Below are 15,644 nucleotides of genomic sequence, written 5' to 3'. Positions count from 1 at the left end.
TGAGGGTCTCTCAAGCGAAAGACGGTGCACAGATGGATGGACAGAATGGTTTGACTATGTACAGAGGCCAGTTGGCATGTCATAGGGAGAATGAACAAGCTATTTCTCCCCCAGAGAGTTCTTGATGAACAAATGTACACATACTAGTTCTTGGAACAGAGGGACTCAAATGGGGCAGGGGGTGACCCAGAGAAAACACTCGCCAGTCTGTGAAGAGAGGCCACACCCTACTGTGGTGGGCCGCTCATCTAGCTGCACAAGTATATAACTGTGTTTTGGTCAGGATTTAACTCTTTGGTACAGAGGCAAGCTTCACTGGGCCAGGATTTGGGATGTTTCTGCTTCACCGACGACCTTCATGGTCTAGACTGACTGTACGGGATAAAGGAGATGTAGAAGATTTTGTAAATGCCATGGCCACTGTGTGTCTTTGTTTCTCATGTGAAATGTCCCCTTGGATGAGGCATGGGATCGCTGCAAATCCTCAGGTCCTGCAAGGGGTCAGCAAGCCATAAGAGCTCGAGCCAGAAGGGTACTGCCCAAGAGAGAGAATAACACACACACACACACACACACACACACACACACACACACACACACACACACACAAAACCCCACATTGAGAGGAGACCTGAGCACCACCTCCTTCCAGATGGCAGAAAGAGAATGTGGAATTCTTGTAACCCTCCGGATCCTCCTGGGTGGTCTTAAAGACAAGATGGAGAGAGAGGGATATAGAGAAAGGCAAGAATGTGGTATGAGCATCATAAACTGTGGTATGAGACTCACACACATCCCCTATCATAAGACGTAAAACAGACTTCATCTGCTAATTTCTTAAATAACCTGCAGCTCAACACAAGGAATAGGGGAATGGCTTTTCTGTTGGGTACTTTGGGGCTGTCTTCTGAGTTGAGACTTCTCTGTCTTGGCCATCCTCTCCTATTGACGCAAGAGAAACGTACGTTTGCTGAAGCAAACATCTCCACTCCAGAAGAGCAAGAAAGAGTGACCCTGGTAGCTTCATATAAGCTGGCCACTAGATAAGAACACGAGCCCAAGAGAAGGCATTGTTCGTGACCTTTGAGTGGATGAGCCACTTTCTTCCAAAGTTCCCACTAGGCACCCTGTGTCAGAATCTAGTGTTAGGCAATGATGTTCAGTTGCCAAAAGGGGGTACCAAAGGATGAATGTTTTGTATTAACATGAATCCTAATGACAGACACACTGCAGTTATAAGCACATGGTAGATACACAGAACAGTCTCTATATAGTCTGAACATCGATACAAAATAAGTTACAGTCGCTTTGTTTTCTATCACAGTCACTGGACCAGTGGCTGGGGAGCAAGGCAAGGGAAAGGCCACAGAGGAGGATGCAGGGCACTGAGCACAGTGGGGGATTGTTGCCAAGGACACCAGAGCCCCTGAAACTCTACAGAGAACAAGGTCCCAGTCCTCTCAAGGTGGCCTTCTGAGAACTAGCACAAAGTCCTGCTTGGTGACATCCAGTGGCTGAGTTTGAGCTGGGATGCTCCAGGTGAACGGACGGGAGGCTCAGTGGGAACAGGAACAAACAGCATCCAGCAGGCCAGCCCACTCTCCTGATGGCTTGGTTGGACTTCTGTGATGTTGGGAACACGAGGCACAGAGCCAGAAGGCACAGTTTGCTTCTAGGAGGTAACAGATGGCCAGATGGATGGCCCACCAAATGCTGGTGAGCCCTCTTGCCTTGCCGGGATGCTCTGGGAGGCTGTGTGAGGGGCTGTGTGCTCAGACGGTTCTGTGCTTTATCACCACGCGGCAGCGCTGGGACCTTTCATCCATCGCAGAACAGGGACAGACAGAGGATTGGCATCCTCTCTCCTTGTGACCTCAGAAGTTCGGGAAGGTTCCCTAAACTACTCTGGGCCTCTGGCTCCTCACCTGAAAAGCACATGATGGGGGTGATGCATACTTTCCAAGGGTATTAGTGAAGGCCTCAGGAACCAACATGTATAAAGTGCCTAACACTGCTCCTACCACACAGGAGGGGCTTGGTATATAAAGAAACCAAGTATCCAGACAGCCTAGGCTTGATAAACCCGTGAACTACAAATGCCCTGTTTAAGAAGACCCCAGGGCAGCTTCCTTGTGCTTTCTATCAAGTTTTTCCTTTTCTCTCCCCATCTGGGATTCTTTAACACAAAAATGGCAGGCAGAGTTCAAGTGTGGTGAGGAAGACAGTGTCTTCGGTTCAGAAAGATACAAAGAACATGGACCAGTGTCTCTTCAAGTCTGGGATGCAGTGCCCTAAGGAAGTGTCTCCATTTGATTATCCTCCCCCGGCTTCTCCTCTTTCCCTCACAGCTCCCAGCCCCTGAGTAAATTTCTAATTAGAAAGCTAAAGAGGAAAAATAAAAGCACAGAACAGAAAGCGAATTGTCTATTCCATGAAAAGCCTTTCCCATCTGCTCGGAGCGTAGGTGCAGAGGCACTGGGGGATAGGGAGGGTTGGGCCATCTGTGGGCCAGTCAATTGCCTCATGTCTCTGGGGAATGGGAGATAGAGGGGAAATTTGGAGACACGGGCCTATATATCCCGGGACAGAGGAGGTACAGCTGCCCTTCTTCCAACCCTGGGAACTTGAAGAGGTGTTCAAACAAGGATGAACCTTTCTCGTCTATAGTGTGACTGTCAAGTCACACTCTGTGTGTGTGTGTGTGTGTGTGTGTGTGTGTGTGTATGGTCATCGTGCTCATTCTCTCTTCTAACACTGCCTGTCTGAAGTTACCTGGCTCTGTCACTCAGATACTTTCCTCTTAGATGGAGGAATGAGGTGGGCAGGCAGCTCATTGGGCAGTTCATGCCCCTCCAGCTTGACTTTGATAAGGTGGTTGGCCAGGGCAAACTCCTCATCATCCAGCATGCCATCCTTGTCAATGTCGGCTAGCTTCCAGATCTTGCCCAGCACACTGTTGGGTAGCTTGGAACGTACCATCTCCTTTTTGGCATTGGCGCCCGTGATCTTGCCGTCCACCGGGGACAGGGTGTAGAAGATCTCATCATACATAGGCTTGTCTCGGGCCACCACCCACTCGGCATCATCAATACCTTCCCCGGCCCCCTCTCCATAGCCATGCCCGAAGGGGCCTTGTAGGGTTCCCTCAAATGCCCCGCCTTTCACCATCTGGACAGGTCGCTGGGTCTCTTCCTGGCGCACCAGCACCATGAGCTGGGCAATGTCGTGTGCCAGCATGTCATCGACCACCTCCAGGAGCTTGCTCTTCAGTGGCTGGAATTTGCTGAAGTCCTGGGCCTGCAGCTGGTCCTGGGAAGAGAAAGAAAAAGGCGGAAGTAGAATACAAAGGAAGCTCTTCCAGATCAGGGAGGGTGCTTCCTGTTAACTATAGAATGCTTTCCCAATTACCTTTCTGGTGAGCAGTGAGGCCAAGGGACTGTGTGAAGGGAGCAACAAGGGCCTGAGGGGCTAAGGATGGGTCTTTTTATGAAGAACCAGAACAAGAGCAAGAGCTGGGGAACCAAGGCAACAAGTGCTGGTTTGTTTATTTACATCTCTTTAAATATTATTATAAAAGGTAGCTCATACATTTCTTGCCAAGTTTTGGCTGTCAAATGGTGACTCTTGAAGGTGGTGGCCCTCTGAGATGGAGTCCTGTGGGTCTCCAGGAAAGCTTATGTTTGAAAAACACACAAGCAAAGTGCTTTCATTACCTGACTACTGGTTCACTCTTCTCGGTACTCTGGGAGGTAGAGAAGTCACATACCATTTATATTTAGTGAGAGGGTCAAGGTGACAAGGATTGAAAATCAGGGTAACTAAAACCACCACAAAAGCCAAAAGTTACTCCCAGCCTTACAGTTCGCAATCAGGATACTCACTGGAATTGCCTGGCTAGAGGTCTCAAAAGACTGGACCCCTGCCGAGAATTCTGACTTAGTAGGCATGGGCAGGCATGTTGACCTTACAAAAGCTGTTTACCTTGCCAGGGCTATCCACCCAATTCATAAAAGAAAGATGCTCTCCTTTGAAGATCTTTGCAGTCTTGAAAGGTCCTCAACCTAGAACATCCCATTTCAACTTGCTTCTAGTCCAGTGGTTCTCAACCTTCCTAACGCTACAACCCTTTAATACTGTTCCTCATGATGTAGTGATCCCCAGACCATGACATTATTTTTGTTGCTACTTCATAACTATAATTTTGCTACTGTTATGAATAATAATGTAAATATCTGTGTTTTCTGATGGTTTTAGGCAAGTCCAGTGGAAGGGTCGCTCTGTCCCAAAGGGTCATGACCCACATGTTGAGAACCACTGTTCTAGAAGGACACAGTTGCTCATGCTGCCCTAGTCTGGCCACAGCAATCTCATTATGTGGGTGGGGAAGAGGCCAGGAAACAAGGATGGGCACACCAAGTCCACTGCAGAAAATGTAAAGGCTACCCACAGCTACAGTTCAAGGGCTGGCAGGCTACTTCTCACCTCTTCTCTAGGGCTGGGCCAGGGAGAAGGGCTGTGGAGAGGAAACCAGGGCTCTATGCTAAGGGCCTTGCAGACAAGATAAAATTTCACTGGGTTCCCAGCACTTGTGTACAAAGCCCTTTGCAGCCCATTTATAAATAGCATGAAGACTCAGTGTGAATCTAGTCTCTATGGTGTGGTGGCTTCTTGCTTGGCTCCTAGGGACAGTTCCTGGCTTTTCTACTTAAGGCTTATGTGAATGCTTTTCTGGGAAAATTCTGAGATCTCAGCTGATTCTTGTATAAAAGGCAGACAAAGATGCTCCTTCTGAGAACCACACACACACACACACACAAATCCTAAGTGGTGGCCCTAGGTTCAAAGGCTTGTAACATATGCCAAAGATGCTGTGTGTCACAAACTGTTCCCACGAAGGAGTTCAGAGGTAAACCTAAGCACTTAAGAGTTTGTATCATTATTCTAGAGATAGTAGAGATGTGTCCTTCACTAGATAAGGTCTTCATTGTCATCAAACACACCCATGTCTATAGGGACACTGGACTGTTTCTCCCCTGGCTCGGCTAGGGCACTTGCTGTGAGTGACAGTTCATCAGGAAGGACATGTCTAATGTCACCTCCTTGCATTCTGACTTTGGGTTTCTCCCAGGAGCTCTGTCAGCCCCCTTCATCCTCTGGCAGCCAGCTAGGGTGACACTGTCTCTCACTATAGGGTCCCTGACCCTCATTACCTGCATCCTCTTCAGGTTGGGGAAGTCCCCGGGGGAGATCTGGTGCTCTCGCTCAATCCGGCCATAAATCTCAGCCAGGTTGTTCACCAGCTCCTTCTTTTTGGTGTCCTTTCCAAACACCGAGGGCATCTCTTTCTTCAAGGAGCTGATGATGTAGGCGTGGACCTGACAAAGAAGGACAGAGGACAACCTCATTAGGAGCCCGAACTGGCCCCTCTAGTCCCTCCTCCTGCCTCGGCTTCTGAAACCATTTCTCTCTCCATCCCTCGCAGTGCTGGGCTAGCACGGTGAGAATATCGGGAAGGAAGGTCATAGAGGTGGAGGTGAGAATACGCCATGGCTGCTGCTGTTGTAGACACTGTCAACCCGCTGAGCACCAAGGCATCTAGTACAGTGATGAAGGTTTTCACACTCAGTTTCTCTTCATCCTCCATCAGTCCATTCAGTTTATAAATACAGAAAAAGACACAGAGAAACTGTAAAACATAGTCATCCTGAGGTGGTCATGGAGTCAACCTGGCCATCTAGCACACAGCCAGCCAACAACCACCACCCACACTCACCTCTCCAAGGGACCTCAGTTCTTGCAACTGACCCCTACCTATGAAACTGTCTACACTTCATCTGCTGGGGGTAGTCTTACCTTGGCCAGCCGGGCTCTCTTGATGAGGTCATTGAGCTTTCGAAGGGCAGCATTACGGGGTAGACTCTGGATGTCTCTGAACAAGTCCTGCTCTTCAGCTTCAAAGAGCTTCCGGTTGTCAGGAATGAGGAGAGGGTGGGACCAGAAGGAGCCAATGTAGACCCGGATCACCTCCGGTGTGTTCACAATCTTCCCCAGGGACCACATGAGGGCTCCGTACACCCGCATCAGCTGCTGGGTCTCAATCTGGTCCGCCTTGTTCAGCACGACTCGCATCTTGTCCTCATGGTTCTTGAGAGCCTTGATGACTTCCGAGAACTCGTCAGAGATGTCCAGCTTGTGGGCGTCAAAGAGCAGGATGATGCGGTCCACCCGCTCGGCAAACCATTCGAGGACAGCAGCAAAATCATACCCTGTGACAGAGTCATAGTCAGTGAGAGGAGCTTTGGAGCATGGAAGTATAGTGAAGGGTCTGATGTAAGACAACACAGTCTTGGAAATAGTTTCCGAGTTTAGACCCTGGCTCTTCCCATGTGGTTGTTTGACCTTGAGCAAATCTCTCTCTCTCTCTCCTCTCTCTCTCTCTCTCTCTCTCTCTCTCTCTCTCTCTCTCTCTCTCTCTCTCTCTCTCTGTGTGTGTGTGTGTGTGTGTGTGTGTGTGTGTGTGTGTGTGTGTGTGTGCCTGTGTGCCTGTGACGAATGGTAGTGGGAATCAAACCCAGGGTCTCATGCATGCTACACAAATGCTCTTTCACTGAGCTATATCCCCAGGCCTCCTTAGCATTTTCCATCTCTAGAATGGTCTTTAGGGAGTATCTGGCTAGTAGGATGAGGGCAATGATGCTCAATAAATGCTGGATTCTATCATAATCATGGCTACTCCCATAAAGGGTGGCCTCTATGCAGTTATCTTCTTATTAAAGTTAGGGACCAGGGCTCCTGCTGGGAAAAGAAGTCTAGGCATTGTTTTTGTGCTGATATCTTGAGGGTCTTACTGCCTTGCAGTAGACCACACTGGCCTTGAACTTCCTTTATAGGCTGGTTTAGCCTCAAACTTGAAAAGCCCCTGCCTCAACCTCCAAAGTGCTGAGATTTCAGGTGTGCATCATCATGACCACCTTGGACATCTGTTTTGAACTGGAATAAAGACTCAGAAATTCTTCACAGGGTATAATCAGCAAAACAGAAGATACAAGTGACCGATGCAGGTTGGGACCACGCCCATTCCTGGTTGGGACGGAGTCTGAGTTCTTGTTACAGACTGAAGTGACTGGTTCTCCTACAGCTCCCAGGCTCACTTCCTTCCTCACTCAGGTGCTGTGGCCCTGAATACTCAGATCCTATTCTGTACAGGAATCCTTCCTGAGGATGTGACTGGGCCACTGGCAGCCCCACCTGGTTACCTAGCACGGAGTTACTTCAAATCTGCTGGTTCCAGGAACTCTAGAGCTCTGGTTCTGCTCAGTGCCAAGCAACTATGGATCAGGGAGAGGAGAGAAGATGTCATGGTTTGTCTATGCAGTGGGCTCCAAAAGAGGGGATTGGTTGCCAATTGGTGGGCTTTTAGGAAGTGAATGGATCATGGGGGCTCTGAGATAACCAGTGGATTAACACCTCAAGTCTGATCCAGGAGGTTTGGGTAGGCATTTCTTTCATTTTTTTTTTGCACACCTGTGTGTGTGTGTGTGCACGTGCGCACGTGCACGCAGGTATATGCACATCTATGTTCATGAATGTGGATGCCAGAGGCCAACCTTGGGTAGGTTATTCTTCAGGAACCGTCCTCCATAATTTTCAATACATATTATCTCATTGGCCTGGAACTAATCAAACAGTCTGTGCTGGTGCCCAGAAAGCCCCAGGACCCACCTCTCTTATCTCGCCCAGCGCCAGGATTATACGTATAAGGGGACACGATCGCTTCTATGCCTAGCTTTTATTATGTGGGTAGCAGGTCCTCAAGTTTGCATGACAAGCACTTTACAAACTGAGCTATATCTCCCTAACAACATTGGGTACCCATTTCCCTCATATAATTAGGGAACTCTCCCTGTGACCCCAACCTGAACAAAGTAGCCTTATCCTTCTCCATCTCCCTGTGCTCCGGGTGCACACGGCAGGTACTCCATCGGCATCTGTTGTGCACAGTTGACATAGAGTCCTTTTCTATGATGTTCTGCCTTTTACATCTGGGAAACAGCGAACAAGCCATCTCTGGACCTTAGTTTTCCATTCTCTGAATCAGGACCCACCAATGCTTTGACCACAGGGTTGTGAAGATCAAATCTAAGAGTGGTGACATTCTTACTTATGACCTTGGCCAAATGCCCCACCCCTTTATAAAGAACTCCTCTGTGTGTCCCCACAGGATGGAGCTTGCTCTGCAGGTCTGTGTCTCTGCAGGATCACTGGCCTGGGTGGGTTCCTTGTAGTTTCTGCTCAGTTATTAACTTGATATGCTGGGCAATGGAATCCCCTCGCTTATCCTTGGTCTCTGCTTCCGGCATGGATGATCTCTGCGCTCCCTTTCTTGGTTTACAGTTCTCTGCGTCTACATCCAGAAGTGTGAGGACGGGGAATATAGTAAGATGGAGATGAGACACAAGGATGCCTTTGCAGCTAGGGAGAGAGGAAGGCTGGAGGAGGCTGCTGCCTTCGGTACCCTGGGCATGCCGACAGGAAGGCTACTCCACTCTGCTGACAAGCAGATAGCTTCCAGGAACCTTTCCTATGATGTAATAAGCACAGAGGCCTCCTATTAATCCTCCTACATTTGCAAATTCTGCAAGTTCTGGTAAGCTGTTATCGAATGACAAGCAGTGAGAAGCCTCCTCTGGGGTGTGTGGTTGGAAAAACCGAGAGACTGAAGCAGTGACGGCAAGCTCCTCCAATGCTCACCCTCCCAGCCCATGCTCACCCTCCTATCCCATGCTCACCCTCCCAGCCCATGCTCACCCTCCTACCTCATGTTCACTCTCCCAGTTCATGTTCACTCTCCCAGTTCATGCTCACTCTCCCAGTTCATGCTCACTCTCCCAGTTCATGCTCACTCTCCCAGCTCCTGTTCACTCTCCCAGTTCATGCTCACTCTCCCAGCTCCTGTTCACTCTCCCAGCTCATGCTCACTCTCCTAGCTCATGCTCAGCCTCCTGGCTCATGCTCACTCTCCCGGCTTATGCTCACCTTCCTAGCTCATGCTTACCCTCCCAGCTCCTGGCTACTCCAGGGCCCGTGCAACCTCTAGGATGAATGCTTAGTTGCTTTCATAGCCTGAACTTATGTGTAAGCCCAGATATAGAGGCTTAGGAAAGGCACAGACTCCTGGACGCAGTCAGGAGAGGAACCCAGGGCTAGCTTTCCCATTTGTTTTCTGAATGGCCTTTTTGTAAGCCTGAATTTCTTTTACTCAGCTGTAAAAAAAAAAAAAAAAATGTGGCTAGTAACAGGTGGCTGAATGCAGGGCCCATGGTGTAGCCATGAAAAGCAGACTTGATATTAGGAGGAGGAGAGAGCTCAGTCTGGATGGAGACTGCCCTAACGCCCAGTATACACGGCATGCCCAAGGTGACTACCCGACATAGCCCTTTATCTCAGGAATGGCTCTGAGACCCTCACTAACTACTCCTGAACACTTGCAATAGCCCACGGTCTCTGAATCATAGATCAGGGGGTGGAGAGAAAGAATACAGAATGGTCCTTCCTGGATTCCTCCTGGAATGTCTGCTGGCCCCCAGGGATGCAGTGGGTAGGCTCCAGGCCAGTGTCTGGGAAGCCTGTGAGGACCTGCAGCTCCCACCCCCGGGCTCCGGAGACTGGGAAGAAAGCATTTCTAATTAATGCCAGGCAGGAGGAAATCAATGAGACAAACTCAATAAGCAAGGCCACTCCTTAATAACCCAGCACTCCCCTCGCTCGCTCGCTCGCTCGCTCGCTGTCTGACACACAGTGGATTGTTCTTGGCCTTTTCTGCTGCAAAACTGACCGCAATGGATCTTTACAGCCGTCCATCACCCAGAGCGAACAGGGTGTATGCATCTTACAAAAGAGGGAGTGGAGATATAGCGAGGTTAAGGGCATTCCCAAGTACACAGCCAGACCGGGTGCTGGCAAATGCAGGCTTAGAACCCATACCCACACCCTCTTCTTAGCTCTCAGCCCTGGGTAAGCCTGCAACCCAGAGGCCTGAGGCTTACTTGTGGGGGTCATATAGGATAACCCCCCAAATCTGTTAAGTTCCAGGGATGTTTAAAAGAGAGACAGAGAGAGAGAGAGAGAGAGAGAGAGAGAGAGAGAGAGAGAGAGAGAGAGAGAGAGAGACCTGCGGCATCAGAAATGGGAGCCTTCAGCTGACAATGAAGAGGAATACCCTGGACACCTCCTGGAAACAGCCTCAAAGAATGGCCCAAGCAGACTCACCACAGGCCTCCAGATGACCGCAAAACTGGCAGGAAGGCCTCCCAGGCATCAGGGCTCAGCCGCTCTGCTGAATACCCACACATGCATGGGTTGACTAGTTCATCATCTGAGGAACCCTGGGAGCTCCAAAGTGCTCAGGGGTAGGCTAGGGATGGAGGCTACTAATATTGGCACAGATGCCTGAAGTCTCAAGAGTTAACTCGAAGGTGACAAATTTGCCCTCATTCCTGCCTGGTCTTCCCTAGCAGGTTCTGGTAATGTGCTGAAAGCTGAGAGCTGGGACCCAGGAGATCAGGGCTCGCATTACAATTGTGTACCTGCTCTGAGCCTACTGAGCATTTGGACCAGGGGTCTCCACTGTGTGCAGTCATGGGATGCGAGCATGAAGCCCTGGGGTAGCTTTCCCCAGTGTGGAACTGGTGGGGATACAGTCTGAAACACAGTCGGGAAATGTGCCTTCCATGTAAGAAGGTATGAAGCCTTCCGGAACCCTCTGCTCTCCCCGATTACTGCTACATCCGTGCTCCTTCCCAGTAATGAACCAGGGCCAGCCACATCCTGCCCTTTCCAGGAACAGCTTTCTGTCTGCCTTTCCTGCTTACCCTAGAGCCTCTCCTTCCAGAACTGACTGCTAGCTGAAGAAAACTTCATTGACTTGTCTTCTCTATAGACATACACTCCCCCAGGCCTGGACAGAAGGCCACCCTGAAGCAAGGACCACACTTGGTTTTCCATTAGCCTAGGGCAGAATGCTCATCCCTAGGATGCCTGAGGTCCTGGGAACCCTAAGGAGCAGCTGCCTGGGGTTGGGCAGTCGAGAGCAAGATGTCTCTGTGCTGACTTGATTCCAACTCCTTCTGCTAAGCCATAAGCCCTGAGCCAGGCAGAGGTGTGGTGAGGGGGACTGTGGGCTTAATGACCAGGACCATCTGAGGAGGCCCGGCCTACCTGGGCTTGAGGAGCGTGGCAGGAAAGGGCCAGATCTACTGTGGCCGACCCCAGGAGTGAAGAAAGTCTGGGCAATCCCCTTTAGATCGGTGTAGACACTTGTGTGGGGGTGTCAGGAGGTGTGGGAGAGGCCAGATGTGGGTATATGCGTGAAGAATGTGTGAGTAAGGGGGTGGTGTCTGAAAGGGCTTAAACTGGAACTCTGCCTTTCTGGCTAACCACAAGGAAGGGTGGAAGAGCCTGTGCACCCAGGCAATGTTCCTGAGTCAGGTGCCCTTATCACCACCACCTGGATCACTGGGGCATCTGATGCCCTCCCTGACTCTGGTGTTCTCAGGCCGCTGAAGTCAGCACTGCCCGAGGCTGGTGGCAGCCCCCACCCCCACCCCCAGCTCCTGTTCGCCTCACTGGCTGCTTTTATCAGCAGCTGCATCAATCCGGACTCAGGATGGCAGAGAACACCCTAGCAGAGCCCTTGTTGGCCCGGAGATGGGAAGAGCCCCGCTGTGTTATCAGTTCTTGGAGGGAGGGAATGGAAATACAATCAAGATCACGAGTGCCCAGTAGGTGCAGAGCTGCTGCTGAGGTCTGAAGTCAAAGGCAGGAGAGAATGGAGAGGAACGGGAAAGAATGGAGCAGGTCAGGGACCGAGGAAGACAGGCGTCACTAAAGACAAGGCTACAGGCCCCGATGCAAGGGTGATGAGCCACACAGCTGACCCCCGGGAGTCACGTTAAAGTGCAGCCCTGCCTGGAGAGCCACTAATGAGGGAAGAAGGGAGCCCAGTGGGATCCAGAACCAGAACTAAGGTCTGTGGACTTTGTAAGAAGGTTCTGCGATGCATTTCCCTGAGACATCCGGGACTTTGTCCGTCCACAACCCTGAACTGCTAGTCTGGTGCCGTTGGGCCCCTAAAGGCTGTCCTCTCCAGAACTGCTTGCAGGCCAGGCTGCGCTGGCCTAGCAGGTGCATGAGACGCACCGCCCCTGCAGCCTGTGGTACTGCCTCTCCCACGTTCCCCCAGCAAGCTGCGGACTTCCCCCGTGAGCCCGGAAATCCTTTTAGGCCTAGACTCCGACCCAGAGTTCTGTAAGGTGCAGACTGACTGCTCCTCATTCCACCAGAGCCCCGAGTTAGGTAGTGGCCAAGGGACCCGGCGGCTTCCAGGACCCCATCACAGGTCACCAGTTACAGAAACCGGGAACACGGTTTTCCAGGTGCCCTTCCGGTTCAACTGCTTCCTTCCTCTCTGCTTTCCAGGTTTTACCTCCTGGGGCAGAGGGAGTTCCTGCTCAGACGCTTTGTGATGTCTCCCTCCCAATACTGCGTGAGAAGGGGAGCTCTGGGAAGGCCTGCCTGGAGCTCACCTAGAGAGAGAGGTTTCCCAAAGGGTTCTCTGGCAGTCTCTCCCACTGCTTGTGCTCATACACAGCTACTGTGTGCCCCCAAAGAGCTGAGCCTTTCTATACTCACATTTCCTAGAGGAGAGTTACTATCTTCACAGAGAAGCAGAATAACAGCTCAGGAGCACAAGAGAGAAGTCCAGAGCCTTCCCTGGGCCAATGGCCTGCACTATTAAGCCTCAAGGATCCACAGCCATGACCATATGCTTGTTGCTCCATGACTATCCTCTCTGAGGTTTTGGGAGTAAATGGGGGTTCACCTGTACAGGCCACACCCTTAAGGAAGGGGTTCTTGGGTCCTGCTGTGGTGGCAAGATAGATAGATGGGCACACCTATGCCAGTGAGGAGTCATGGAGGCATGTGTCACCTGAGGTCAACCCAGAGAGCTCTGGCCATTTCCCAGAGAGGCTTGCCAGTACAAGGCTGACCCTTCCCGGAGGCAGACTTCTGAGTGCTAATTTGGCCCCCATCCAGGCTGCCAGCACCAGGTTCTGGGAGGGTGCATCTCCTCTGATTTTCTCACTAAGGATACAAAACATCGCACAGAAAAGATAGGGCCGCTGGGTGTTGAGGTACAGACCCATAATCCCAACACTTAAGGGGCAGAGACAAGAGGCTCAGGAGTTCAAGGCCAGCCTGGGCTACATGAGACTGTGTGAGAGCCCGTTCTCGGGTTCCTCGTGGCTTTACCCAGCAGGTCCGCATAGAGGATGATTAGGACCACGGGCCTGAGTGCAGGTGTCTGAGATGGTCTGCACTTGGCTGTGCTGGGGGAGGAGGATTTTGCTCCACCCCTTGGTGTCTCTATAAAAACCCTGGGGCAGAGACAGTCGGGGCCTGTTGGAAAAGGTTCCAGGCCCTCTCGAGGCTCTTCTTTATTTTCTGTTTATCTCCTCAAGATTCTCCACAATGAATCCTATCTAATATTTCCTGCTGCTCGCACTCAAGAAAACTCTGGGGAACTGTGGGGGTGGTTGGGTAAACGCCCCACAGAATGGCGCCATGAACAGGGACTAAAGAAAAAAAGAAAAAGGGACTAAAGAAAAAAAGGGGGGACTAAAAAAAAGGGACTAAAGACAAATGAACAGGGACTAAAGACAAAGTAATAGGGACTAAAGATAAAGGAAAATAATAGTTTTATTACAGAGTTTTTGGCGAAAGTGCTGAGTTCAGCCCTGCCAGTGGATAAGGCATGCCGGTGTTATGGAAAATATATATATTTTTATACATATTATTGAGAGGCAGGGGTTTTATCCTCGAGAGAAAAGGAAAGCGGACTGGAAGGATGTCCGATGCTGCAGCGAAATTCTCTTTCAAAATTTTCTATCTTCTATCCCTTTCTCAATTCCTATCTGAAAAATAAGTATAAGGCATAGGGTAGTAATATAGTGTAGGAAAAACTTAGAAGTGTAAGATTGTGTAGGAAAAAAAGCAACTAGACAGAAAAACTCTTCAATTTTCTAACTTTGGAGGCTATGAATGCAAACTGGGGGGAAAAATCTTTCTTTGGGCTTTACAGGTAGTAAAAAAGCTCTTCTCAGAGCTTATGGGGAAGAAAAAGTTTCCTATGGAAGCTTTTGACCTGGGGACAGCTGAAATGCTAAATCCAAGTGGCAGGAGAAAGTGATTTCTCCCTGAGGCAAAAATGGGGGTGTAAAAAGCCAAAAAGTTTAAAGTTGGGAAGTTTTGGGAAAAGTTGGTCTTTCTCTCTTGGGGAAAAAAAATCTTTCTCTTAAACTATAAAGCTTTTCTTGGAAAATTTGGGGGAAAAATCTCTCTAAAAAGCCTTAATCTTTCTCAAACTAAAAGCTCTCTTAAACTTAAAAACTAAAGCCTTTAACTTTCTCAGGACAAAAATTAGAATCACCTGAAGATATTAGTATGGGGACCACCTGTGATTAGCTCTAAGGGAAAACAACAAACCTCTTAAGACAGCAAAACCTCTAAGTTCTGTCTTTCAAGCTTTAAAAATCCTCCCTGCAATGCAGGAGGCAGGGATAAGTTCCTAAAAACCTCTCTTCTAAGCTGTTTCTTCAAGCTGATAAAAGACAGTGGGTCAGAGTACCCTGAGGGAAACGCTTGGGAGAGTGTGGGTAAAGAGCTACAGAGAGCCCAAAAGGGCAGAAAACCTTACCTGAGAAAAGCAAAAAAAAAAAAAAAAAAAAAAAAAGCCAAGCTTTTCAGTTATGCCCAGCTGAGGCAACAAGGGTTTTGTTTCTGAGTGAGCATTTCAGAATGAAAAGGTGCTCCCAATTGTCCTAATGCAAAGATCTCCTGAAGCAATGCAAACTGTTAGCATTGTATCCTCTCTTCTGAGCAAAAAAAACCCAGAGGCGACTGGCCAGCATCTCTGAGTTGGAGTGCATTTCGGGGATACTAGGGCTCCTGCAGTTGCAAACTTCCTGGAGCACAGAGCTGAGGCAGGAAGGTGCAGGACCCAGGGGAAATGAACGACCAGAGCTAAAGCCAATGGGAACAGCACAGTTGCCTGCTTTCCTACAAGTCCCGGCTTGATAGGTCCACAGCTGAAAAAATCTGAGAAAAGCTTTCCTATCAGAGTAAGGACCTTTCTGGGAAAACAGTAAAGCTGAACTGTGTCTGAAGCAGTTGTGCTGCTGAGTCAGAACGCTGTCTGGGGAAAGAGCCCAGCCAGGGCAGAACAGAACTATCCAGGAGTAAAGCTTTCTTTTCTGTCAGAGAAAGTACCTCTTTGAGAAAAGCTTTGTTTCAACTGACTCCCTGAGATGAGGGAGTGTAGCCCTGAGGGGTGATTGCCTCTGGTATAAGCTCTGTCCTTAAGCACCCAGACAAGCAAACCCAACCCACTGGGGGACTGGGCCAGGTAAAGGCCTGATGAAGCAAAGCACCTGTCCTAATGGGAGTTTAGAGATGGCAAAAACCTCCCTTGTTAGATTTTCAGTCTGTATGCAAACCACACAGACCCGAAAACAAACGGACAAAAAGCCCCGACCTTCAGTAGCAGGGAAAGCCGCCACTGTAGTGTCGGAAACTGTTTCTGGGGT

General features: G+C 49.8%; 1 protein-coding gene across 1 annotated transcript in view; it reads right to left on the bottom strand.

The window, feature by feature from the left end:
* Positions 1-1,177: 1,177 nt before the first annotated feature.
* Ehd3 (EH domain containing 3) overlaps positions 1,178-15,644 on the bottom strand; it is a 32,143-nt gene continuing 17,676 nt past the window's right edge. The window contains 3 exon segments of the mRNA XM_052746240.1: positions 1,178-3,309; positions 5,211-5,375; positions 5,854-6,266. Of these exon segments, the coding sequence (XP_052602200.1) occupies positions 2,782-3,309; positions 5,211-5,375; positions 5,854-6,266 (1,106 nt within the window). The 3' untranslated portion in view covers positions 1,178-2,781.

This window comes from Peromyscus californicus, unplaced genomic scaffold (genome assembly GCF_007827085.1).
Source record: "Peromyscus californicus insignis strain IS unplaced genomic scaffold, ASM782708v3 Scaffold_1__1_contigs__length_55948999, whole genome shotgun sequence".
Lineage (NCBI taxonomy): Eukaryota > Metazoa > Chordata > Mammalia > Rodentia > Cricetidae > Peromyscus > Peromyscus californicus.
The sequence above is the reverse complement of the archived record's forward strand: the minus strand, read 5'-3'. Positions and strand labels throughout refer to the sequence as shown.